Here is a 24,385-nt window from a genome sequence, read left to right as displayed (position 1 = left end):
CCTCCATAGTAATCTTCATCTTCATCTTCCTGCTGATAGGTCTGCTCCTGCATGAAGTTCTTCCTGTAAACACGCCCCTCAATTTTTATAAGCTGTGGACGGAGGACTTCCATAGCGTTTCTCCCAAAAGATCTCCTGGGAAAATTCTGGAAAACAAATCATTGCCTTACCAAGAAAGAAGCCCGTGCTTCTCTTCCCGTGTGCAACGGAGGAGGATTCGCATCCAGTCCTCACAACAGAGAAGCCCCACTCATCCCCAATGGGTATCTGACGTCTGAGAGACGGTGTCACTTTTATTTCTCAACTCCTCTAACATCACGCATTCCCAAATGAACAGCCTGTTTGCACAGTGCCCAGAGAAGAGGGCGTCTCGCGCCATTGCTTTTCGGGGGGAGGGGAAGGGGCACGTAGGCTGGCCTGTCTGCACTAACCTAGAGAGGATGCCACTAGTATTGGGGAAAGGTCACCGAGAATAACTGGATGTTATTCTCCATTTAAGAGAAAAGGGGTCAGCCAGAGCGTGGCTCCGCCGCCGTGCGGGTCTGATGCCTTTCCCCGCTCGCTACCCCGAAAAAGCAGGAGACCCGAGCACCGCTCTGCGGAGCTCGCGGCCAGCGGCGTGCCCGCCGCTGGGCAACTTCGGCTCTCTCCCTTTGCAAAGGTCTCAGTGGCCTCAACAATCACGCACGGTCATCGCCCGCTACTGAAGTTCAGACGTTATTGTAGAAGATCAAGTTACAGAAAGCCTAGTAAAAACAGGTCAGTGCCGAACCCGATTTTGAGGTCAATTCGTTTTTTTGTCATAGCGACTCTAACCATCCGGGAGCAAAGTCCAACTCGGTTCAGTGACTATCGTTGTGGACCTACTAGGTGCAAAAGAGCCGTTTCAGGGAAGGAAGGGCGACCCCGAGGCAATAGGACTTCAGTCTCTAAGGCGGCGGCAGAAGGAAGCTGCTAAAGCAACCGGAGCGCGGGACGTTTGGGGAGAGGAAAGCGCAGGCCGGGGACAGCAAGCTCCGAGGCCACCGACCAGCCAAGCTTGGGGCCCCTGCAGGCCGCGCCTCCCCTCCCCCCCCCAAGGCTCCCGGGGAGGGGGGAGGGGAGAAAAGCTCCGGGCCTGGGCAGGCCCCGCGCCTTCCCTCCCCCGTCTCTCCGCGGGGCGACCCCTCCGCCCTCAACGAGCGCCGAGTCTGAGGCCCGGGGGAGGCCTGCGGCAGCGGCCAAAGGCACAAAGGGAGAAAAACGAGCATGGCAAAGAAAACGGGGACGGGGAGACCTACGGTGGCCCGGCACCGCCCCAGAGCGGCCAGCAGGCGCCTCGGAGAGGGCGTTCCACCGCGCCGGGGGCGCGCCCGCCGGGAGCTTTGCGCGCGCGGGCGCGAGCGCGGCCTTACGCCGCTTCGTCACCGACGCCGCGCGACGCCCGGGGGCGGGGCCGCAGCAGCGAGCGTCGGGGCTGCCGGAAGGCCAGCGGCTGAGGTGAGTGCTCCCGGTGATGGAGTCGTGCACGCGGGCTTAAGTGAGGAAGGACGGGGCGGGGCAGAAGGGGAGGAAAGACGGGCATCCCGGGAGCCTTAGCCATTCAAATGAAGACCAGAAAAAGGCGCTCGGCGACCTGGCTGAGAGCAGAAGCCCCGTCCTAGCGGCGGGCGTGTTGAGGGAAGTGTCTTTCAGGCCGCGCGGCTCCCACTGCGCATGCGGATTCAGACGCTCTGGCCGTAAGCTTGCGCGTGCGCGGTGCGATCCCTTCGCCCCACCCCCGAGGAGTGCCCGGTCGCTAGAATTTGTACCCCTCCTTATTAGCCCTCCCCAGTTGTAGCGTGTGCTCTGCGTCGGGGCTCTCCTTCCTTTGTCTAAGAGAAGGCCGTCATCCCCCGGTTCAAATCGGGCTTCGGGGGGAGGACCACGTGCGTCCGCTCCTTCCCCCGCCGGAAGTGCCGAGGGGTGACGTGCCTTTGGCGCTGGGAAGCGTCCGTGCCCCGCCGCTGACGGGCCGCCTGCAGACTTCCTGGGGTCTGCCCCGCTCGGTATGACCCCGAGCCGCCCCGGAAGTGGTGCCGCCGAAGAGCCCATTTCCCTTAGGCAGCCCCTCTTCTCCCGGATCCTGGTTCCCCTGCCTCTCTGGCCGCTCCTCCCGGTCCCCCCCCCCCCCCCCGGCTGTGTTCTGGGCCCCTTCTCTCTCTGTCCTCGCCTCCGTTGTAGGCCGATGATTTGCTGCCCAAATCTGTGGCGCCCTCCTCCTGGCCCCCCTGAACCCCAGCCCTCACCTCCGTCGGATCTGCCTCCCTCCAGCGGGCCCCCTCCCTTCTGGCGCAGTCACCACGCGGTGGGGCTCCTCACGGCCGCACGCCTGAAGCGTTGTAACGGCTGCGGGCCTCCGGCTTTTCCCCACTCGGGCACAGCTTCTCTTCGCGAAGTGACCCCCTCATCTCCACCCCTCATTTCGTAAACCCCCGTGACTGTTAGCTCCAGAAGCAGGTGCGAGTCCTGCGTCGTGTAAACCCTGCCCTGGCCCACTCAGCTCCCCTCCGCGTCCAGCGGCACGCGCGGCTCCCACCCGGCGACGCCGGTTTCCCGGCCGGTCACGGACCAAGGCCGCGTCTTCTGCGTCCGTCCCCCGCTCCTGGAGCGCGCCTTCCGCGTTTCTGTCTCCTGGCTTCCTTCAGGTCTTCACTAAAACGCTGCCTTGCCCAGGGAATCTTGCCTGGCCCCTCCTCTTTGTGCGGCCTTCTCTCAGTGATGTGCCGCTCTTCCTCTCTAGCGCGCTTGTGCAGATTTCTTGCTTGTCGCTCCCCCGCCAGACTGCGAGTGCCTTGAGGGCAAGATCTGTCTTTGCCTTTCCATCTCCCTTAGCGCAGCGCCTGGCACATCAGAAGCGCTTGGTGAGTGGCGGCTGTGCCCAGGAGGCTTGGCTACAGGGAAATTGTAGGTGGGCTCGTTTGCTGGACCCTTTGAAAACCCTACCCCACTACTGCCTTTTCATCATCATCTTTCTTGATCTCTTCATTGCGATTAATAACATGGAGCACCCTTCTCCCAGGACCCTCACGTGGCTGGGGTTTGTGGGCACTTTTATTTTTTTCCTCTCTGAGCAAACTTTTCCCTTGCTGAATCACAGTCCGAATCTTGCCCCCTAAGTCTCTTTCCCAGGATTCTTTCTCAGCTGTTTCCGTAGTTTTTTACTTGATCACTTTATCAGATGGCTCCCACATTCAAATATCTAGCGCTGCACTCATTCCTAAACTCACCCCAGCATCACCAGATGACTGTTGTACGCTCGTAGGTAGGGGGTAGAGCCCTTTGTGCAGCCTGGAAAGAAACACTGGGCTGTGTATCCTCTGTGAATGGCGGTTCTGAGAGGAGCCGCCCAGCCTGAGTGGCTATGGGGGCACTGAGTACTTGTATGGATTCTAGGGCTGGAGAGAGCTTCCAGGAGCAAGAGATTTCCAGGGTCTGGTAGAGAAAATCTGGAGTTCAAGAAGAATGAATAGGTTTTCCTCTAAGGGTGCTGAAAAATATGAGGCTTCTCACTAGGGAAAAAAATTAAGACCAGAGTGGAAATTTGTTCCATGTGGTGATCACATGTTGACAAGGTAACCAAGTAAAATTAACAGTTGCATAGGACCAAGTTTCGATCTATTTTTCAGAAGTATTGTGGGGCAGCGAGGTGGCGCAGTGGATAGAGCACCAGTCCTGAAGTCAGCAGGTCTTGAGTTCAAATCTGGTCTCAGACACTTAACACTCCCTAGCTGTGTGACCCTCAGCAAGTCACTTAATCCCAATTGCCTCAGCAAAAAAAATAAAAACAAAAACAGAAGTATTGTGTCTAGAATTAAACAGCTCTCCAGTGCTTAGCAGAATTCCTGTTCATAATACAGTGTCTTCGTTTTGGGGAGAGGGAATAAGAAGATCATTTCAGCAGTGTACTAAAGCTTAGAAACCTCTTCTCTGGATAATGTTTTTGTTTTTCCCAGTTTCTTTTTTTTGTTTGTTTTATTTTGATTTTTTCAGATTTGAGTTTGAAATTCTCTCCTTCCTGCTCTCCCCCCACTAAGAAGGCTAATAATATGATTGCAATCAATTATACATGTGAGATCATGGAAAACATTTCCATTTTAGCCATATGACCCAAGAAAGAAAATTATACCTCAATTTGCACTCAGAATTCATCAGTTCTTTCTCTGGAGGCAGATGGATCCTTTGGAATTGGCTCATTGTATTGGTCAGAATAGCCGAGTCTTTGACAGTTAATCATCATTACAACATTGATGTTACCCTGCACAATAATCTCTGGGTTTTTCTCACTTCACTTAGCATCAGTTCACTTTTGTCTTGCCATATATTTTCTAAAACTACTGCCTTCATCATTTCTTACAGCACTCCCATCACGATCATATGCCAAAGTTTATTCAGCCATTCCTCAATTAATGAGCATCAATTTTTAATTCATTGCCAACACAAAAAGAACTGCTATAAAAATTTTAGTATATGTAGATCCTTTTCCTTTTTCTTTGCTCTCTTAAGGATACAGGTCTTCAACAGGATGATTTCAGAAAGGCCTGGAGAGACTTACACGAACTGATGCTGAGTGAAATGAGCAGGACCAGGAGATCATTATATACTTCAACAACAATACTAGATGATGACTAGTCCTGATGGATCAGGCCATCCTCAGCAACAAGATCAACCAAATCATTTCTAATGGAGCAGTAATGAACTGAACTAGCTATACCCAGAAAAAGAACTCTGGGAGATGACTAAAAACCATTACATTGAATTCCCAATCCCTATATTTATGCACACCTGCATCTTTGATTTCCTTCACAAGCTAATTGTACAATAATTCAGAGTCTGATTCTTTTTGTACAGCAAAATAATGTTTTGGTCATGTATACTTATTGTGTATCTAAGTTATATTTTAATATATTTAACATCTACTGGTCATCCTGCCATTTAGGGGAGGGGGTGGGGGGGGGGTAAGAGGTGAAAAATTGGAACAAGAGGTTTGGCAATTGTTAATGCTGTAAAGTTACCCATGTATATATCCTGTAAATTAAAGGCTATTAAAAAAAAAAAAAGGATACAGGTCTTGTAGTGGTATTTCTGGGTATACACATTTTTATAGCCCTTTGGGCATGATTCCATATTGTTTTCCAAAATGGTTGGACTAGTTCACAATTCCACAAAGAGTTTATTAGTGTGCCTATTTTTTCTCATCCCTTCCAGCATTGATAGGTGTGAGGCAGAATCTCAGAGTTGTTTTAATTTGCATTCCTCTAATTACTAGTGGTTTAAAGCATTTTTCATAAGACTATATAGCTTTCAATTCTGAAAACTGCCTGTCCATATCCTTTGACCATTTGTCAAGTAGAGAAAGACATTTTATTTTTTCTATATATTTAAGAAATTAGGCTTATCAGAGAAACTTGCTATTAAAATTTTTATACCATTGTCTGTGGTACCTTTTAGCAAAAGTTTCCCTAATTATCTTTTAGTTAGGTGTATTTTTGCTTTTGCTTTGTCTGAGGTTATGATTGCTACCCCTGCCTTTTTTGTTTCAGCTGTAACATCGGAGATTCTGCTCCAGCTGAATGTGTGTGTTTGTGTTGTAAACATGTTGTTGGGTTCTGGTTTCTATTTGATTCTATCTGCTTCTATGTTATAGATGAGCTCATCCCATTCACATTCATAATTATGGTTACTCACTTTGTATTTGCCTCTTTTCAGTTTTATACTGTTGAACCTTTTCTCTCTCTTTATCCTGTTCCTCCTCAAAACTTTGTTTTGCTTCTGACCACTACCTCTCTTATTCCCTCTTTCCTTTTTATCATTACCCCCCTCTATATACAAATGAATGTGTATATATATTCTTCTTCTCTTCTTGAACCAGTTCTGGTGAGCATTGCCTGACACCACCAACTCCATTGCTTCTGTACCATAAAAGTTCCTCCTTACAATCCTCTATTATGTGAGAAAAATTACCCCATTCTATTCTCCTTTTTTCCTTTTCCCAGTGCTTCCCTCATTCTCACCCCTTCATGTTTTTTTTGGAAATCTTGCCAACCTAATCATCTTATACCCATGGTCTGTCTATGTATGGCCTTTTTAACTGCCCTGATAATGATGATGTTCATTAGAATTACTTGTGTCATTTTCCCATAAAGGAATATAAACAATTTAACCTAAATTCCCTATGATGATTACTCTTCAATGTTTACCTTTTTGTGTTTCTCTTAAGTCTTGTGTTTGGATTCAGATGTTTTCAGTTCCAGTCTTTTCTTCAAGAATGCTTAAAAGCCCTATATTTTATTTAATGCCCTTTTTTTCTGAAGGAATATATGCAGTTTTGCTGGGTAGATGATTTTTTGGTTGTGATCCTATCTTCTTTAACCTTTCAGAATTTCATATTCCAAGTTCTCTGCTTCTTTAATGAGGAAGCTGCTGAGTCTTGTTTGATACTGACTATGGCTCCACTATATTTAAATTGATCTGGCTGCTAGCAATATTTTTTCCTGAACATGGGAGCTCTGGGATATTCCTGGGAATTTTCTTTTGAAGAGTTCTTTCAGGTGGTGATCAATGGATTCTTTCTATTTGTTTTATTCTCTGGCTCTAGAATATTAGGATAGTTTTCTTTGATCATTTCTTGAAATATGATGTCTATGTTCTTTTGTTTGATATGACATTTAAGTAGTCCAATTGATTCTGAAATTAAATCTCAATTTCTTTTCTAAGTCACTTGTTTATCCAATGAAATTGATGGGGTTGTGAAACTGTATTCCTTTTACTCTGTAAAATTATCATTAAAATTGTGTCTTCTTTTGATCTGTAAAAGAAGGGAGATTCCTGGTCTCCCAAGCTCCGTGGACTATGAGAGAGCATATTTCTCAGGCTGGGCCTTTTTAAGGCAAATCACTTCCCTTCTCCTCTCCCCCCCCCCCCCCCCCCCCCCCCCCCCCCCCCCCCCCCCCCCATTGGTAGCCAAATCCTCATTCAGGAAACCTTAAAAGTGATTTCCATTCAATTGGAGATCTAGGCCTGATATTGATAAACATCTAGGCTTTCATTTTAAACTAAAACCTGAGCCTCAGATTTCTATAAAGGATGTTTCTAAACTCCAGATCTTTGCAGAGCTCTGGGATAGGGCATAGTTGTCCACTGTGAAGACATTCTCTTCTCAGTGCCAGCTTCCATTTCCCTAATTTCCCTACTCAGAAGTCTGTTTTAACAAAGCTGACTTCTCATCCAACAATAAACTTCCCTTTTTGCCACCTAAACTTTTCAGGTTCGTGAATTCTTTCACAAAGGACCCTTGCCAACCCGCAGGGGATTCCCACAACTCTGCACTGCCACTGAACTTCATCAAAATATTTCATGTTTTCTTTTATTTTTTCATTCTTTTGGTTTCATTTTATTGTCTTGATGTCTCACAGAGTCATTTTTACTAATTTTAATTTTTAAGTGATTGTATTTTCCTCCGTTAGCTTTTGTACCTCTCTTTTTTTCCCATTTAGACAGTTCTGCTTTTTAAGGAGTTTTTCTTCGGTGGATTTTTGTGCCTCTTTTGCTATTAGGCCAGTTTTGTTTTTTAAGTTGTTATTTTCTTCAACGTTTTTTGTGCCTCTTTGACCAATGTATTAATTATCTTTGTATTTTTGTATTTGTATCACTCATTTTTCCCCCATTGCTTTATCTCTTTCTTTTTCCAATTAGCATTTTTCATTGAGGCTTTGGTTATAACTATTTTCACATTGTTGTCTTCTTAGTTTATGTCTTGGTCTTCCCTGCCATTGCAGTTTTTTTTTTTTTTTAATGGTCTCATTGCTGTTGTCATTTGCTTATTTCTTGACTTTGAACTTTATATTAAAATTGGGTTCTCTTCACCTGAGGATGGGAGGCACCATGCCAAGCTTGATTTTCATGTAGCCACTTTGAGATTTAACCTGACAGTTTTTGGCGCTTTTAAGATGATCAGCTCCAGGGAGAGGTGTGGTCATTGCTCTTCTGGTCTTACCAGGATGGTGTCTGCTCCCTTGTGACAGCTCACAAGCTCTCCTCTCCTCTCTGAGACTGACTCAGAACTCCATAGGGACGGCTTTTTGTAGAAGAGGAAGCCTGTTAGTGTGGACCTGAAGCCAGGAGGATGAGACATAAGGAAGACCATTCCTGGCATGGAAGGCCATGGTCAGTGAAAATGCATGATATTGAGCCGTTTTTGTGAGGAACTGAAGGAAATCAAAGGCAGGAAGTTAAGTGTAAGAAGGTGGAAAGGGAAGAGTGAGCCAAATTATAAAGGGCTTTAAAAGCCAAGCCAGGTTTCATATTTAATCTTTTAGTCTGTAAAGGGCTATTGAAATTTACTAAATAGGGGGTGGCATGGTCAGGTTTGTGTTTTAGGAAGATCTATTGGACCCCCAAAGGGGTCACAAACAGCTAGACATGACTAAAATGCCATTCTGGAAAGCAATTTGGTGTTGTGTTCAAAGCGTTATTAAATTTCATATACCCTTTGACCGCTACTGGTTCTATACTCCCAAAGAGATCAAAGAAAGAGAAAAAGGGCAAGACCTATATATACAAAAGTATTAATTAGCAATTTTTTTTCAGTGGGGTCAATTGAAGAATCCAAGTCATGGTATGAATACAATTGAATACTATGGTTCAATAGAGCCCACAGAAAGAGACTCAAGTAAGAAAAAGCATGAAGGGACTTATTACAATTTCAAGAGAAAGGGCATCTCCAATCTGACAAGGTGTTTGTCAGTAAAGGAGTGCAGAGTACAAACTGCAAAGTACAAGCTTAAATAGACTCCCCTTTAATTTTTCTCCTATTATTTGGGGGAGTCCAGGCTTACAACCTAAACCTGGATATCTAAGAACAAAAGAATACAAAACCAAAAAGAATACCAGTCAATAATAACTCTTAATTTAAATTTCCCTAGGGAAATGCTACACTAGTAGATATCCTGGGACAAGAGAATTCAAAATAATCACCTTTAAAATGCTAATTAAGAGGTGGTGGGAAATTGGAGGAACACCTGCAACTTTTTAGCTGTGACTCAACTTGTTATTATAAAGTCTCAAGTCATAATTAGGTCATATTTCCATGAGAGGATCTTCACTCAACCTGAAGGGGTTAGTTTCAGAAAAGCTTGGAAGACTTTTACAAACTGATACAAAATGAAGTTAGCAGAAGCAGAAAAATTTTTATTCTCAGTACAAGACTGTAAAGATAAATAACTGTGAAGAACTTTGGAACTCTATAACCAATGCACTGACCAGTTACAATTCCAGAGGATTCATAATAAAGCATGCTGTAGACTTCTGTCTAGGGAAGTGATGGACTCAGACTACAGATTAAGACAAATTTTTTGCACATGGTCAGTGCAAGAATTTATTTTGCTCAATATGTTTATAATAGTTTTTATTATTTTTCTTTATTGGGGAGAAGAGGATTGATGGAAGAAAAGCTATTTCTAGGATTAAAAATTAATTTTTAAGATGAAGCGATTAAACTCTATTATCTTTAAGGTCCCTTTTGGCTCCAAAATACTGTGATTTGTGTGAAATATGAACATTATTAAATCCTCTTCTAATGTAAAGAATATCATCTCAAAAATATTATTAAAGGGGTAGAATTTACTTAAATATGAATGCCCTCACCTCAATAAAGATTCTTAGAAATGCGCATTGGGGACAGTAGTCCCTCATTTGAATTGAATGGTAATAGGACTGTTACTCATTTTTAAGTACACTAGATGAAAGGGAATCCTTTTTGATTGTATTCAGTTAAACATCCTTTGGCAAGCTTTAGAATTTATGTGTAAATCTTTCCTTGGGTACTCTGATCTGCAAGTTGCTATCTTGGGTGGAGGAGAGACCTTGCCTTTTGCCTTTGGAGAATAAAATTTTCTCTTGGATGAATCAGAAAAAGTGAGATAAAATAAATCTTAAATTTTGTGAGCTTTACACAAAAATATTTTATATGTAGTGGATGTGGTTGTGGGACCAGTGGAAAAATACAGGCTCTGATTTCTCCAAGAAGGGGGTAGAGGGCATGGTTCTCTTGTTTGTGCATATTATCCAAGCTAACTTCAAGACCACTTGTAAAGCCTTCTTTTGATCCAGACACTTTTTACCAACCCAGCTTTTGGACCATGTAACTGAGATTTTTACCATAAATCACATAAATCACCATCACAATTGTTATTTTTTATTATCCTCCATTATTTTAATCATTCTACTTCTTAATACCATCAGCCTCATTGAGAAGCCAGCCCTGCTGCTGTAGAAAGAGAATTTGCTGTGAAATGATCTGGGTTCTAAATGCAGCTTGACTACTCTTTACCTCTTTGACATTTCATTTCCACTTTCTAGGTCTCAGTTCTACACCTACCTCCCTTTTCCTTTCTAGTCAATAAAAGGAGAAAATTACCAGAGCCCATTGGTAGTGCAGTGGTTAGAGCAATGATCCTGGAGTCAGGAAGATCTGAGTTCAAATGCTACTTCAGATTATTAGTAGTTGTATGACTCTGGGCAATTCCTCAGCTGTAAACTAGAGATAATGAAGAGGGAACCCCAAAACTGAAAATCCTTAAAACCTCCTTAGACTCTGCCTCAGTGAGGCAGCACCTGAAGCAAACAGTTTCATCTTTGTTATCTGGGTGGGGTCAGCTCAGTCCCAAAACCCATTGAATTCAATTCAAATTGAAACTCAGCAAAGAGCCAACCTGGGACTCCACCCACAAGTCCCCTTCAGCTTGTAGCCAAAGCCCCCTATTATAAAAGAGCCAGACTAAAACCCTCTCTTTGCAGAGGTTCCAAACATGCCAGCTGTGCCATGCTTGGCATCCCAAGGAGCCTCTTGTCCACTGGAATAATGTTTCCAGTGCCCCTTCTCTTTACTCTCACCTATTTCCTTAACTAGACTTTAATCTCACATCCAATCCTCACAATAAACTCTTTTATCAATCTAGGTTTTCGGTTCTGTAGATACAGGGGACTCTTGCGCCGCCAAAACATAACCCTCAGAACTCCCTACTCTTGCGCCACCACTAGACCTTATTTAACTCCCCGACCACCAATAATCCTAATTTCCTTTAGGTACCCCAAATCTAAACCTCATCAATAATAATTGTACCTATTTAGCTGGATTGTTGTAAGAATGAAATGAGATAATTGTAAAAGCACATGGTGCCTGACACTGCAATAGGAGGTACTACATAAATGCAACTCTAAAATGGATTTCTCTTTTTGACTGTCACCAACTTAGTGGAAAATAAGAAAGGATTTTGATGTAAGTAGTATATAGTAAGGTGGCTAATTTCATTAATTGAGACATTGTTAATGGACTCTGCTGTATAGCAGTTTCTGCATTGTCCATAGCTCACAAACCTGTAGATCTGTTTCATTATCACTTGCACATAAAAACTAGAAACCAAACTCCTAGTTTTGGACAGGCCATAAATTGTCATCAGAGAATTGAGGAAGCAGAATGATGTGGAAAACTGGACAATAAACAGTCCTATTTCAGAAAATAGTCCTTCAAAGGGAACCTTTTCTCCAGGGTTATTTAGATTAAATGCAGTTCATTTCAGGGCTGCAAACATTGAAGTACCAACTATATGCAAGGCACATGGGCACATGTCTGGCAAAAACGTATTTTTTCTTAACTTATGCCTATACTGAGTAATTGGTTTGTTCAGTAGGCATTTTTTCTGTTACCACTGGGAACCTTTGTTTTTCTTCACAAGTAATTGTATTTTAGTGATCTTTTAATGAGTATTTTTGGTTAGGAGACGCCACCCTGTGATGACTTTGAGTATTGCATTTGCTTTAAAGGTATGCAAAGTTCTAAAAATGAAAAGGCCAATAACTTTTATTTCCAGCTGATTGCCTCACCTCAGGAGTAGAACCCAGTGTTCGCCTCAGAGGCTGGAGATTTACTTGGAAATTTTTGTCGGTTTTTTGGTTTGGGCATGGAATGATACATGTGTATCCAGGACAAATTGTTCTTTCTGGCACACTTGTTTTCTCAATGACATAGTTTGGTTTCTTCTCTAGGCACATTGTTACATCAGCACTGCCTGCCTTAGCACCTGGGCCATAACCTATAAACTGTTAACACCTTCCATGCTGATCTTCCTTTCACAGATCAATAATGATGCTTTTTAGAAGGTGGGAAGTGGGGGTGGAGGAGGGAGATAGTAGTAGTTTGATGTTTTTGTAATTTTTAAGAAAGCCAATTTCCAGCAAATTTATATTCTCTTCCAAACTAGAGTCAGGATTTTACCCAGAACCTAAGAAGTAGGGGGACTAAGAAGAGATCGGACCGCTTCCCAGAACTGAATTAAGTCTTTTCTGGTTCTGTGATTCATAAACTTACCAACTGCTGTTTTTTCTCTCTCCCTAATTAGAAAGAAGATGGCTGCCTCTTCATCCTCCTCCTCAGCTGGAGGGGTCAGTGGAAGTTCTGTGACTGGATCCGGCTTTAGTGTCTCAGACCTTGCCCCACCACGGAAAGCCCTTTTCACCTATCCCAAAGGAGCTGGGGAAATGTTAGAAGGTGATCATACTTTGCTTTTGGCTTAATAGTTGGGTTCAAATGTGTCATTAATATTGATTAACTAGTAAGGGATCTATTAAAAGGAAGGTAGATAGAAGTGTACTAGACTTCAGATAAAATATCCTCTTTTTCAAGTTCCCTGTTTTGTCCCTAACATCCCACCAGCATCTGCCCCCAAGCATGAAAACTGACCTCTAGGTAGCACGGGTTTTGGGGTTTTTTTATCCTTATCAAACTAAAGCAAAATAAACCCCATTACCTAGGTAGTTATGGAAATAACCTTAATATAGACTTAACTATGTGTACATAAACTTAATTTTAAAATAGAATAAGTGTAAAGATGGCATTACTAACCCCACTGCCAGGGCATGTGCTTTGAGTTTTTCCAGTGGTAGAGAAGGATTTGCATTGAACCATCCTCACTCTCTCATTCAGACCTCCTTGTGACCAACAACAGACATTTGCCAAACAGCTGGCCAAGGTTAGGGATGCAGTCTGTGGCCATGGAAAAGAGCAAAGGTAACTGGACACACGGGAAACCAACCCTGGACCTCGCCTCCTTAGCACAATGCAGTCCCCCCCGAGTTGATCCTTTGGGGGTGTGGGGACCTTTCTGATCTCTCTCTCTCTTTCTCTCTCTTTCTTTCTCTCTCTTTCTTTCTCTCTCTCTCTCTCTCTCTCTCTCTCTCTCTCTCTCTCTCTCTCTCTCTCTCTCTCTCTCTCAGGATTACAAGAAAGTACTTTGTCAACCTTTAAGTATAACATAGATATGAAGGACTGTGACTTAGTGCAGAGTTGGTTTCTTCCCCTTCCCTCCCACAAAGCAATTCATCATCCTTCTGTACATTACGCACTTCAGCGTTCCCATTTATAAATTTCTTTGGAAATTTCTCTTTGCTTACACACATGAGAAAGGTGAAATCTGCCGCTTGAGGAATCAGCTTGTGGAATCAGTGCTTTTAACCTGGGGAAGCAGAGAGATAATTTGTGAAAGACAAATGCAGGAGGGTTAACTGTGCAGCCCACGAAGACTTCTAGACTTGGTTTGTATAACTAATAGAGTGGGTAAACTTAGTATACTCAAGTGCTGACACATTTATTAAGCTCCTACTATGTTCCAGGTACTGCTGAGTTCTGGAGATACAAAGAAAGGCAAAAACATAGTACCTGCTCTCAAGGACAGTCTGATGGGGGGAGAGCACCTGCAGCTAGCCATACACAGACAAGACATATGCAGGCTAATTAGGAGAGCATCAGCTGAGGGGAGGCAATTAGGAGGATTGGGGGAAAGCTTGTAAAAGGTGGGATTTTAGCTGGATGCTCAAGGAAGAAAGGAGACAAAGATTAGGGAGAGAAAATTCCATGTGGCATGTGGGACAGCCAGGGAAAATGCATAAGGTGAGGAGATGGAAAAGCTTGTGCAAAAAGCCCAACAATATGGCTGATTCTCAGAATGTGGAGGGGGAAATAAGCCGGGAAAGGAAGGAAGGAGCCAAGGTATAAAATGTCAAACAGAAGATTTTATTTTTGTTCCTGGAATGTAATTAGTAACAATTCTGATGTGAACGTCTGTCTTCTAGTCTTATGGAAATCTGGAGCTAGGAGTACTGTGTGGCAGGATGCATGTGTTAGCATCAGTGACCTGTAGCAGCTTGTAGCTAGTGTTCTGTTTACCAGGCACAGTATCCCATATGGTAGCATGAGTTACATGGAATGGAGGAATTCAGCCTCTTAGCAAATTAAAGCTTTACTCGTTTAGTAGCTTCCATGTAGGCAGAAAAGGAAATTTAAAAATAAGTATGTTAAATCGGCAACATTTCATTCTAGCTACAAAACTACTTTTGATGAAGTCAGTAACTCCATGTCATTAACATCACTTTTCAGTGTATACTAGATAACCCTCGAGTATTAGCAAGAGGAAAGAAAGCCCTTTGAGTAGAATCTAAAATGTTGATTTTTCTAGTTCTGGTTCCTCTCTCATCCCATTATACTTTATGGAAAGGTACGGTTGTTTTCTAATATAAATTAGTGAGTCTCAATGTTGAAGTAAACTAACTCTAGTAAGTTTCCATTCATAGTTGTAAAACTTCACCAAAATCTGGAAAATGTTACTGAACCTTTTAGAGAGCAAACTTAGAAATAATGGGAAGGTGGTTATTCTCTCACCATTTTTGCCAAATTAAGAACCTTAAGTCACAAGTGTTTGAAGAATGCTGAGAAGATGGGCACATGATGTATTTTTGGAAGAGCTGTGAACCACTACAGCCCTTCTGGAAAGGCATGTGGAGCTCTGCCCAAAAGGTAGTGATACAGCAGGATCACTACCCCAGAGACATGAGAGAAAAGTTAAAATGGGTCCATGTGAACCAAAGCGGCTCTTTTTTGTAGTGGCAAAAAATTGGACATTTAAAGAATACCCATCATTCGAGGAATGATAAACAACTAGGACCTAAATAAAATGGAATACTAGATGTTGTAAAAAATGATGGTAGGGACAATTTCAGAGAAACCCAGGAAAATATGGACTGATGCTGTGAAGTGATCAGAATTTATATAATTTATACAATAACAACACTCTAAAGACTTTGACTTCAAAGCACTCACAATGAAACATGCTGCTTCCTGGCAGATGATGAGACTCAATATAGTTTGAGACATTTTTGGGATATAGGTAATGTGGGAATTCATTTTGTTTACCTCTCCTTTTGTTAAAATAGTTTTGCTTTTCTCTTTTTCAGTGGTAATAGGAGGACAAAATAAATTTTTGTAAATAGAGAAAAAAATTAAATTGAAAGTATTAGAATAATGATAGCACCTATAAATAGGAGCTAATAAGGATACCCACTTTGTAAGAATCTTCTCCCATGTTTCTTTCATTTACATTTTAGTTTTCATCTAGTGGATGTCATCTATAGATATAGATATACAATTTTTTTATTTTTGCTGTAATGTCACAGAATGTATGAATGAGATTTGTCTGCCTCTTGAATAAAAGTGATTAAAAGTTAATGTCAGAAGTTTAAGTTAAACTCTCAGTAGACCCATACAGTAATAGATGGTTAGAAATTAGGAACCTTGGAAATCTTCTTATTCAGCACTTTTCTTTTTGAAGATGAGGAAAGAGGCCTAGGAGGGAAATGATTATAATAATCAGGCTCAGCCAATGACTTAGTGACAGAGTAAGGACCAGAACACAGATATTGTGATTATTTGTCTTGTGAGATGCCCTTATCTGCTGTCTGACTTGTGAAACCCCACATAAAATGTCCAGAAGTGGACTCTCATATGTTGTAAGCTCTAATGCTTCCTTGCCTGTTTCTAAGCTAGTTCAGGTTACTTCTTAACCCACAAGTGGCTGCTTTTTTGTAAAACTGTAGAACCTTCTATCAAAATACAAAGTAAATAAAATTTGATAATCATTGTTTAATTTCCAGTACCAGATGATACTCTTTTAAATCAGTTTATTAGCAATCTGTTAGAACTGGCAAGATTGTTATATTTGGACAATTGAATTTTTTTCTATTTTATAACCTTTCCTGTTCCCTTAAGAGGAAAGCTAATTTATCTCTACTTGGTATGTTATATGGGAATTTGATGGTAGTTTCAAACTCAAAGCTAAAGAATTATAAGCTATCTCTTCTCTCGAGAAATTAGAAATTGCAGGCTTAAGATTGGTATAGTCATTATATCCAATAGGATGTGGGAAGGTAATGATGGATTTTGTGGTTAATACTAAGTTGCAGATCTCAGCAAATCTGTTTGATACATCAGAGTATAAAGGGAGAGTAATGCTAGGAATAGAATTGGCGTGCTGCTTTTGAGAAGATAACTTTTAAATTCACTATCATAAAAGATCTATAAATATTGCAGTATTTTATCCACATAGCCCACTACTAATGGGACTGCTGCTTTCTGTCTGAACCTGATCGTTACAGCTGAGAAGCTAAAATAATAAATTTCAACATTCGTGTCAGATAATCACTTCAGTCCGTCTGTGGTTTGACGTGCAGTTATTTGCCATACCACACTTAGCATTTTCACTGAGTTGTTAGTCACAAGACTCTGCTAGGAGTCACTGTGTCCCTAGCGCTTAACACATAGTAGGCACTTACTAAATTCTTGATTCATTGTATTTTGTGAGTAACTTACATCCAGTCAAAAGAATAGAAGGTTAGAAGTGCTCCAGTCAGATCAGTCAGTGTGCATTGCTCTTTGTGTTCAGGACACTGTGCTAGGTGCTGAGGGTGAAATGGAAAAAGGAGCTCAATCTATTGTACAGTACGCAGGGAAGAGGTTGCTTTTCATACCCCTATTTCATAACTTTCCAATTCAGCAATTCTTTTACTCTCTTTCATTGTGTAATCAAGTTATATCATATGCTGCGTTTGATTTATTTTTTGTTCCTTTGACTTTTAAGTAAGGTAAAAATTGATATATGGAACAGAATGAATTACCTCTCTCCTCCCCTTTCCCCCCCTTTGCCAAATAATACAGGCTGATAAACAGCATAAGCTTGATGTTAGTGCACAACCCAAGGATGCCGTGATGAATGGCCAGCTTACCAAAAACAGCTGGGGCTCACGCACGCACACACAGAGCTTAGGGTTTTGCAATAAGACAGCTGCAGCAGACGCTTTCTGCTCTCCTGGAGAAGAGTGTGGGGTCATGCTACGTCACAGACGTACACCATCCGGCTTGTGCTCTTTGGCAGCCCCTGCACGACCGCCAGGAACGCCCAGTCAACACCACTTTCACAATCAGTTTCCAAGTCCTTTGTCTGGCAAGACCAACTTCTGTGCTGACTTCACCAGTGAGTCAGCCAACACACTGTGTGTTTCTTGGGATTGGCATAGTGCTGATTTCAGAAAATTGCACCATGCTCTTATCTCCATCAAAATTGCCATGTTTTGGTTCATTTGGAAAATCAAGGTCGCAGTCTGCGTTTAAACGATAAAATTACTCAACAGTATGTGATAGAGGGAGGGATAGTAGTATCATCTCAGAGATCAACAACAGCTGGGGTTTTTGTGTTTTTCCGGCTTTATTTTTCTTGGAATGAAAAGAATTGAACTTAGGTAGCACCTCTGTTCTTTTTATGTCTCAGGAAGCTTTACAGAGCAATGGGATAGAGATAGTACAGTGGTCATTTAGTTACCTTTTAAAGCAAATCATATTCAGAAAAGGTTAAAAGAAAGGCTCCATTCATCTGAGAGGAAGCTGTTGACTAGGGCATTAGGGTGGGGTTGTTGGCTTTTGCTTTTTTGAGAAATATTTTTAAGACTGACCAAAGGTGAAAAAACTGAAAAACATAAGACACTCCAGAAAGACACCAAAATTAGTTCTGGCATAGAAAACCATGATCAGATGAGCAGCATTTACTCACTTTGTCAAGAATATAAAAGTCTTGGGGTTCAGATAAAGTGTCGTCTTTTCCTGTTTACAGACGGCTCAGAGAGATTCCTTTGCGAGTCTGTTTTCAGCTATCAAGTGGCATCTACACTTAAACAGGTGAAACATGGTAAGTGCCGGAGTGTCTCCTGCTTGGCTGTGGAGGCTCCAGAAAGAGAACCCCAAAGGTCAGGGCACGCATGACGCAAATCACCAAAAGCCACGCCTGCTGTTTAAGTGGACTTCTGTAGTTACCAGCCAGCAAGGGCATCCCGAGGTCCTGAGCCACCCCTCATGGCTGCCCCCAATGAAGTTAGAAACCATCTTTTGTGCAGTCTGCTCCTGGGGCGCTTTTCCTGCTCCATTCATTTCTACGCTTTCCCATCTTTGGAATGCTAACTTAAGTATCATCTTGATTACCATTAGCTGAGATCTTTCTGTATAGAAAGCCTGAAATGATGCTAGTCACTTCTTAAGTCCTGATCACCTCATTATGTTTCTGTCTGTAGTTGGCTATTGATGTTTATCTGTGTTATATTACATATAGTAAGCATTATGGTCATACTCTTCTTTTCTACCTTCCCGGATGATTTTTCCATCAGGACATTAGGAGAGTATCAGGCTTCTCTTACCTCTGACCTGAGACTCTTAGTAATCAAAGCAGCATGGGATAGAGAAAGAATTAGAAGGGCTCCTTTTCTCATGGATGGACTGTAAATGGTGACTTGAAGAGAGACCTCTTCATTGTTGTCTTCACGAATATAAATCAAATAGTTCTCACAGGTATTCGTGGAGCATGGGGCAGTTTAGGCTGACTCCTTGACATCTTCCCAACCCAAACTCTAAAACATATGATGATTCATTGGGATTAAATAGGACTGATAACATGAAAAGATGTGCTGTGCTTTGAGAGGCCTTCGGATCCGTAGTGTACTAATGAAATGGAAAGCAGGGGAAAGACTGGTGGTTGTGTTGTCATAAAAGTTGTTTGTTGCTGGGAAGCATCAGTTGTGCAAATTAAAATTTGTAAAATGGTCAAACCAGCACAAAGTAATGCTGCTTTTTAATAAACTAGAATAAGGCTGAGTAAAAATAGTTGATTGATTTTATTAATGAGCATCTCTGTGGCTGTTAAATATTTGTGTGAAGTATATTGCCATACCACGTCTTCTTCACTTCCAGATCAGCAAGTGGCTCGGATGGAAAAACTGGCCGGCTTGGTAGAAGAACTGGAGGCCGATGAATGGCGGTACAAGCCCATCGAGCAGCTGCTGGGGTTTACGCCCTCCTCAGGTTGACAGTGCTGGCATTGCCTCTGGAGCACAAGCAAGGGCAGAGCTGGGGAGGGTCTTTTCTGCACGGTCTCTGGGATCCAGGGATTCAGAGCTGCATCTGGAATGGTTTGCTTACATTCACACTTGGTGCCTCTGTAATAAACTACATTCCGTGTAAGTTAGAACGCCTGTGGGAGGAAAAGAAAACACTACAACTTAACTAGGCTATCTGACAGGGGAGCATTTTTCTTCCCTAAGAACCCCCTGGAGATTGGGTTAAGTAAGACAATCAGTTTCAGAGAATTGGAAGGTTTCCATTTGGGGGCTGAGGGATTTTTTAGAAAACTTCACTCAACAAGCAGTGTATGTGTCCAAATTAGTCCACTTGGGAGAAAAATCCACCCTGTCAGTCATTCAGGCCCTGGAACACCTCACCAAGGCATGGTCAGAATAAAGAGGTAGGAAAGATAGCATTCTTTTTCAAAGATGAATGGGATTATAATCAGGACAGATCCAGATGAAGGGCAGGAAAAAAAAAAAATGTTAGCTGTATTTTCCGTCATTAGGTATCTCAGCACTGTTGGGTCCAACTTTGTGACAAGACCTTGTTAACTGCATGCTGAATGACTGGAAAAGACCTCACCTTTTTCGTGGGGGCACAGTGTAGAAGGGAAACAGCAGGGGCCTTTAAACCCAGAAATCGAAGGCCCTTCCCAGTGCTGGACTCAAGCTGTTCTGTGGCAAAGCAATCCTTTCAAAGGGCTTCAAATTGGTTTCTTTATCTTTTTAAAGTCTCAGGAATTTGGGGCAGGGGGGGTGGTGTTAAATTGCTTTGTTGTCAATAAGGAAAAAACCTTTTCTCATAAGTAAATGGAGATATGTTTCACTCTGCATCCAGTGATTTGTCTGTGTACAGATGTATGGAGTTTTCTCTGTTATGTATGCCTGAATAGGTTTTTTTCTCCAGTGATAAGGAAGCCTGAAAACTGACAGCTTCTGCTCTGCTCTCCCTCTGAGGTCCCAGAGTGGCAGACATTGTTATTGGACCATGTGCAAAATTTTACCTTTTAGAAAGCATCTTAGTTGTTTGGAATTGGGTTTCTTGTTTGTTTTTTAATGACTTACAATTGATCTACTTAGACCAGTTTAATAAATAAATAAAATCCTGGTGCTGCTTGTCTTTGATTTCATGAGTTCTGAATGCTTAACAGATTAGCTGGTACTTGGTGTTGACTGGTGAATATGAGGCTGGGAGTCTGTACAGTTAGAGACCTCACGGTTATTTAGCTCTGTCAATAGAGGACCTTGGAATGAGTTCTCAACTCCAACCACTGATCTGGCCAGGAAACCAAACCAGAAAACACAAGTTCCAGGCTCCAGACAAACCTGTTCCGTGTTTGTTTTTCTCAACTAAAAGTAAACGTGTCATATTTAGAAAGCAATTGCGTTTCTAAACAGATTTTATGTTTCCATCAAAACTTCTAATAATTAATAAAGAAAAAGTTCTAAGAGCTTGACTCTAAGCCAGTAAGTACACAATTTCAATTTTTCCAGTGAAAGTACTTCATGTCTTTTCCCGTTTTAGTTCATTTGTAACTTTATACATAACTGCCTAAGGAACTTAGACAGCCATTGTCTTATACATTTACAGTTCGGATGGTATTTTTTATTTTATTTAACATTCACTTCCTTTTGACATAGAAATGTAGAGTTAAAAGGGCCTTTTAGAAGTTACACATTCTGACCCTCCCACTAGGGAAAGCTCCTGAATCATTCCTAGGGACAAGAAGCTCATACAGCTGGTCAGTAAGCATTCCTTATTCAAAAAATGACCAAAGAATGAAGTTCATACTGTTAATACCCCCATGAAAAGAAGTTCAGATTCCCTAATAAAAAGAAATACAAAATACTGTTTCACACCCAATAGTTGACAAACAGCAAAAAACAAAAAGACATTGACAGTTCTTTAGGGAAACGGCTCCCTATGGGCTGCTGAGGATTTTTTTAAAAAGCTCTCTAATAGCTGTAAATTATACTTGACTTTTGAGACGTCTTTTATATATATATATATATATATATATATATATATATATATATATATATATATATATATAAATCATGAAGTTAGTCACACCCTTTGACCCGAAGATAGCCAGGAAGGGGTGATGGGAATGACAAGGGAGAAGGCCTGTGAACACAAACAAAACAAAAATGGATTATCAATAATCTGTCTAAACAAAAATAATCGGTTTTTAAATGAGTAATTTTTGCAACCAACAGTGGTAATGATTGAATAAAGTATATAATCATAAGTAGATTTATGGAGTGATAGAAATGGAAGTCAATGGAATAGGTAGCTTACATGTTGAGTACGATTATATAGATGTACATAGATTTGGAATAGGACAATATTTTTGTTTAAAAATGTTAGGGTTTGTTTTTTATCTTCTATTTAATCAAAAATAAATACTTCACATTTGGGAATTTTTCTTGGAGATTTGTCTCCACATTTGGTTTAATTTCTGCTTTATTGGTGTTTTTAACATACTAAACTTATAACAGTAATAACATGTTCGCATATATTTACATATCCCATAAATTTCAAAGAAAGGAGTCAATTTTATCACCCAAAAAAAAAAAAATTCTTTCTTCCTTTGATGGAAATTAATTGTTTGAGGGTTATGTTTTAAGATTAACAGCAGGGGCAGCTAGGTGGCGCAGTGGATAGAGCACCTGCCCTGAAGTCAGAAGGACCCGAGTTCAAATGTGACCTCAGACACCTAACACTTCCTGGCTGTGTGACCCTGGGCAAGTCACTTAACCCCAATTGCCTCAGCCAAAAATAAAAAGTGGAGAAAAGGCAGGAATTTGCCTTAGCTCTCCTCAGTTTCCCTCAAAGATTAACAGTAATAATGCTTTGAAGCTTATATTGCTCTTTGCAAAATATGCTTCCATGCAAGTTATTCTCTCTAGGAAAAATGCCCAGAAAAGTGAAGGAATTTCATTTCCCTCAATTATTTGTTTTTTGCTTTTTTTTTCCCCCCCTGAGGCAATTGGGTTTAAGTGACTTGCCCAGGGTCCCACAGCCAGGAAGTATAAAGTGTCTGAGACCAGGGCTGGTGCTCTATCCACTGAGCCACCTAGATGCCCCCATCTCAACTATTTATTAAGCACTTATACTATGCTAAGTACTGAAGATATAGAGGTTAAAAATGATGTAATATCTGCCCTTAAGGAGTTTACTTTGGTTGGCTGGAGATGAAGAGTTTATAGTATATGCCTAAGAAGAAGCATATCATAAAGATAAGGATATCAAAAATTTAAAGAAAGAAATTATGGGGAACAACTACTATATGTAAAGCATCACTAAGCCTTAGAGATCCAAAGACAAAATAGGAAGTCATATTTGCCTTGGGATTACAGTAGGGGCTGGGGAATAGGAAGATGATTGAATAACAACCTATATATGAAATAATGCAGAGTAAGATTGAAACAGCCTTAAGCAAAGGGGAGAGGGGGCATGAAGTTCCAAAAGGGCTTCCTATAGGAAGCTACATGTGAGCTGTCTATCGAGGGAAACTGAAATCCAGAGGGAATGAGTTCCCTTAGTTTAAAAAGCAAACAGACCTTTAACATATATAGAGATGGGGCCAATTACAAGCATGGAAGATGGCAGTCCAGTTTGTCCATAAGTGCATCCATGAGGGACAAGGCAGGGTGGGCAGATAGGGAGGGTCCCTGAATCCCGGGACCAGGACTTGCCACATGCAAGTGCCTTAGCCTTTGAGAGGCCCTGAATTCAGACCAGGGTGGGCTTGTAAAAAAAGGATGGGAGAGGGGTTAGAACAGATGCAGAAACACTGGCTGGGGCTACAGGAAGAGCCAGGGTAGAAGCAGGGAGCCTAAGCTAAGGGGATTGGAGCAGGGAGGAAGAGGCGTGATTACAGGAGAGAAAAACAGTAGGATCTGGCAGTTAGATGAATAGGGCGAGGAACAGGGAGAGCCTGAATGCTGAGGGGGAGTTGCCCACAGACCCTGGAAGTGCAGGATGAGTCCCGGGCAAGGACCGGGCTGTGCACAGAGATGTGGAGGTCTTCAGCACAGAAGTGATAACTGAAAACCTTGAGAGGAGGATCACGGGAAATGCAAAGAGCTCGTTCCACACGGCTGGCTCCCTTTTACTCAAGGTTTCATCTATCTCTGCATTCCCATGATTTTCCCTCCCCCACAAGTGCAGCCACCCTCATCACTTCTGAGCCTGCTACTGCTCTCTCCTTCAGATCATCTCGGACCCGCTTATCTGTGCACATGGATCCTCCTTTCCCCTTGGTCCGGTGGAAAATCACCCCCTTTAAGGGCGGGCATGTGAAGGAAGTCATGTCCAACTGCCATCCCAGATGGGCTTGCCCTTCCATCACACTGAGACGGGACGGAGGCGAAAGTGGGAACACCACCTGTTCCCAGAGGTCTCCCTCACGTGGGAGTCCTAGGAGGGTCAAAGGAGCAGAATGTTCATTCAGCAGCTCCTGTGGCGCGGCCTGGGGTGCTGAGACTAGAGTATTCCCTTCCTCTCTGGGACTCCCCTCCTCTGCCCGGCCCTGGAGGTGCGCAGGCAAACTGGCATCCTGTCAGGGACAGCCTGCCCTGTGTGGCCGCATCCATACCTAGGGAGCAAGGAGAGGGTCGGGTGGGCCGCCGTCTGCCTCCAGGGCCCAGCTCAGCATAGGTCCGGTCACCACGCACTGCGTTTGGTGAGGGCCTGGGAAAGCACCTGAGGCAGCCGCGGATATGATGGCCCATGCAGCTGTCCCGGCCCCGGCCTAGTGATTGTGCTAAGTTTGCTGTCATAACCACATTCTGCTTAGAACAAAGTAAATCTGACACGTCTAATTATCTGTGTCTGTATGTATGCACACATATGTCTGTGTGTGTGTAATTGTTGTTGTGTTGCGTTGTAATTAGGCATAAACGGAAAGGGGAAGCAGTTCACAGAAATGACTGTAATTAGCATTGCATTAGACAGGCAAAGCAAATATCTGCTTTTCCTCTAACTTTGTTCTCTAGGGTATTATAATCGGCTTCATTTAACCATTTACCCCGATACTATGTGCCATTAAGTCATTAAGCAGCCTGGAGTGGAGAAAGTCCTGAACTTGAA

At 42.4% G+C, this 24,385-nt stretch overlaps 2 protein-coding genes across 9 annotated transcripts in view; one reads left to right on the top strand and one right to left on the bottom strand.

The window, feature by feature from the left end:
* Window positions 1–1,703, bottom strand: part of ASCC1 (activating signal cointegrator 1 complex subunit 1) — a 103,327-nt gene extending 101,624 nt beyond the window's left edge. Inside the window, exons 1-2 of one of the 5 annotated variants that reach the window (XM_031956535.1) lie at window positions 1,616–1,703; window positions 2–146 (exon numbers count right to left, since the gene is read on the bottom strand). In XM_031956535.1, the coding sequence (XP_031812395.1) occupies window positions 2–113 (112 nt within the window). In that variant the 5' untranslated portion in view covers window positions 114–146; window positions 1,616–1,703. Of the gene's footprint in view, window position 1; window positions 147–431; window positions 738–867; window positions 975–1,280; window positions 1,375–1,615 lie in introns of those variants that run through there. The other 4 variants (XM_031956538.1, XM_031956537.1, XM_012553462.3 and 1 more) reach the window with 4 other exon arrangements.
* ANAPC16 (anaphase promoting complex subunit 16) lies at window positions 1,388–20,395 on the top strand. 4 transcript variants are annotated; one of them, XM_031956541.1, is made up of 5 exons: window positions 1,388–1,479; window positions 12,417–12,565; window positions 13,001–13,084; window positions 18,009–18,083; window positions 19,136–20,395. In XM_031956541.1, the coding sequence occupies exons 2-5, from the start codon at window positions 12,424–12,426 to the stop codon at window positions 19,249–19,251; spliced, it is 417 nt and encodes a 138-aa protein (XP_031812401.1). In that variant the 5' UTR covers window positions 1,388–1,479; window positions 12,417–12,423; the 3' UTR covers window positions 19,252–20,395. The 4 variants fall into 4 exon arrangements, with proteins under 4 accessions (XP_031812401.1, XP_031812402.1, XP_031812400.1 ...); XM_031956539.1 differs by lacking the exon at window positions 1,388–1,479 and adding an exon at window positions 11,723–12,177; XM_031956542.1 differs by lacking the exon at window positions 13,001–13,084 and having other exon boundaries at window positions 1,422–1,479.
* The last annotated feature ends 3,990 nt before the right edge of the window (window positions 20,396–24,385 follow it).

Source organism: Sarcophilus harrisii, chromosome 2 (assembly GCF_902635505.1).
Source record: "Sarcophilus harrisii chromosome 2, mSarHar1.11, whole genome shotgun sequence".
In the NCBI taxonomy this organism is placed as follows: Eukaryota; Metazoa; Chordata; class Mammalia; order Dasyuromorphia; family Dasyuridae; genus Sarcophilus; species Sarcophilus harrisii.
This window is presented reverse-complemented; position numbering and strand designations above follow the sequence as displayed.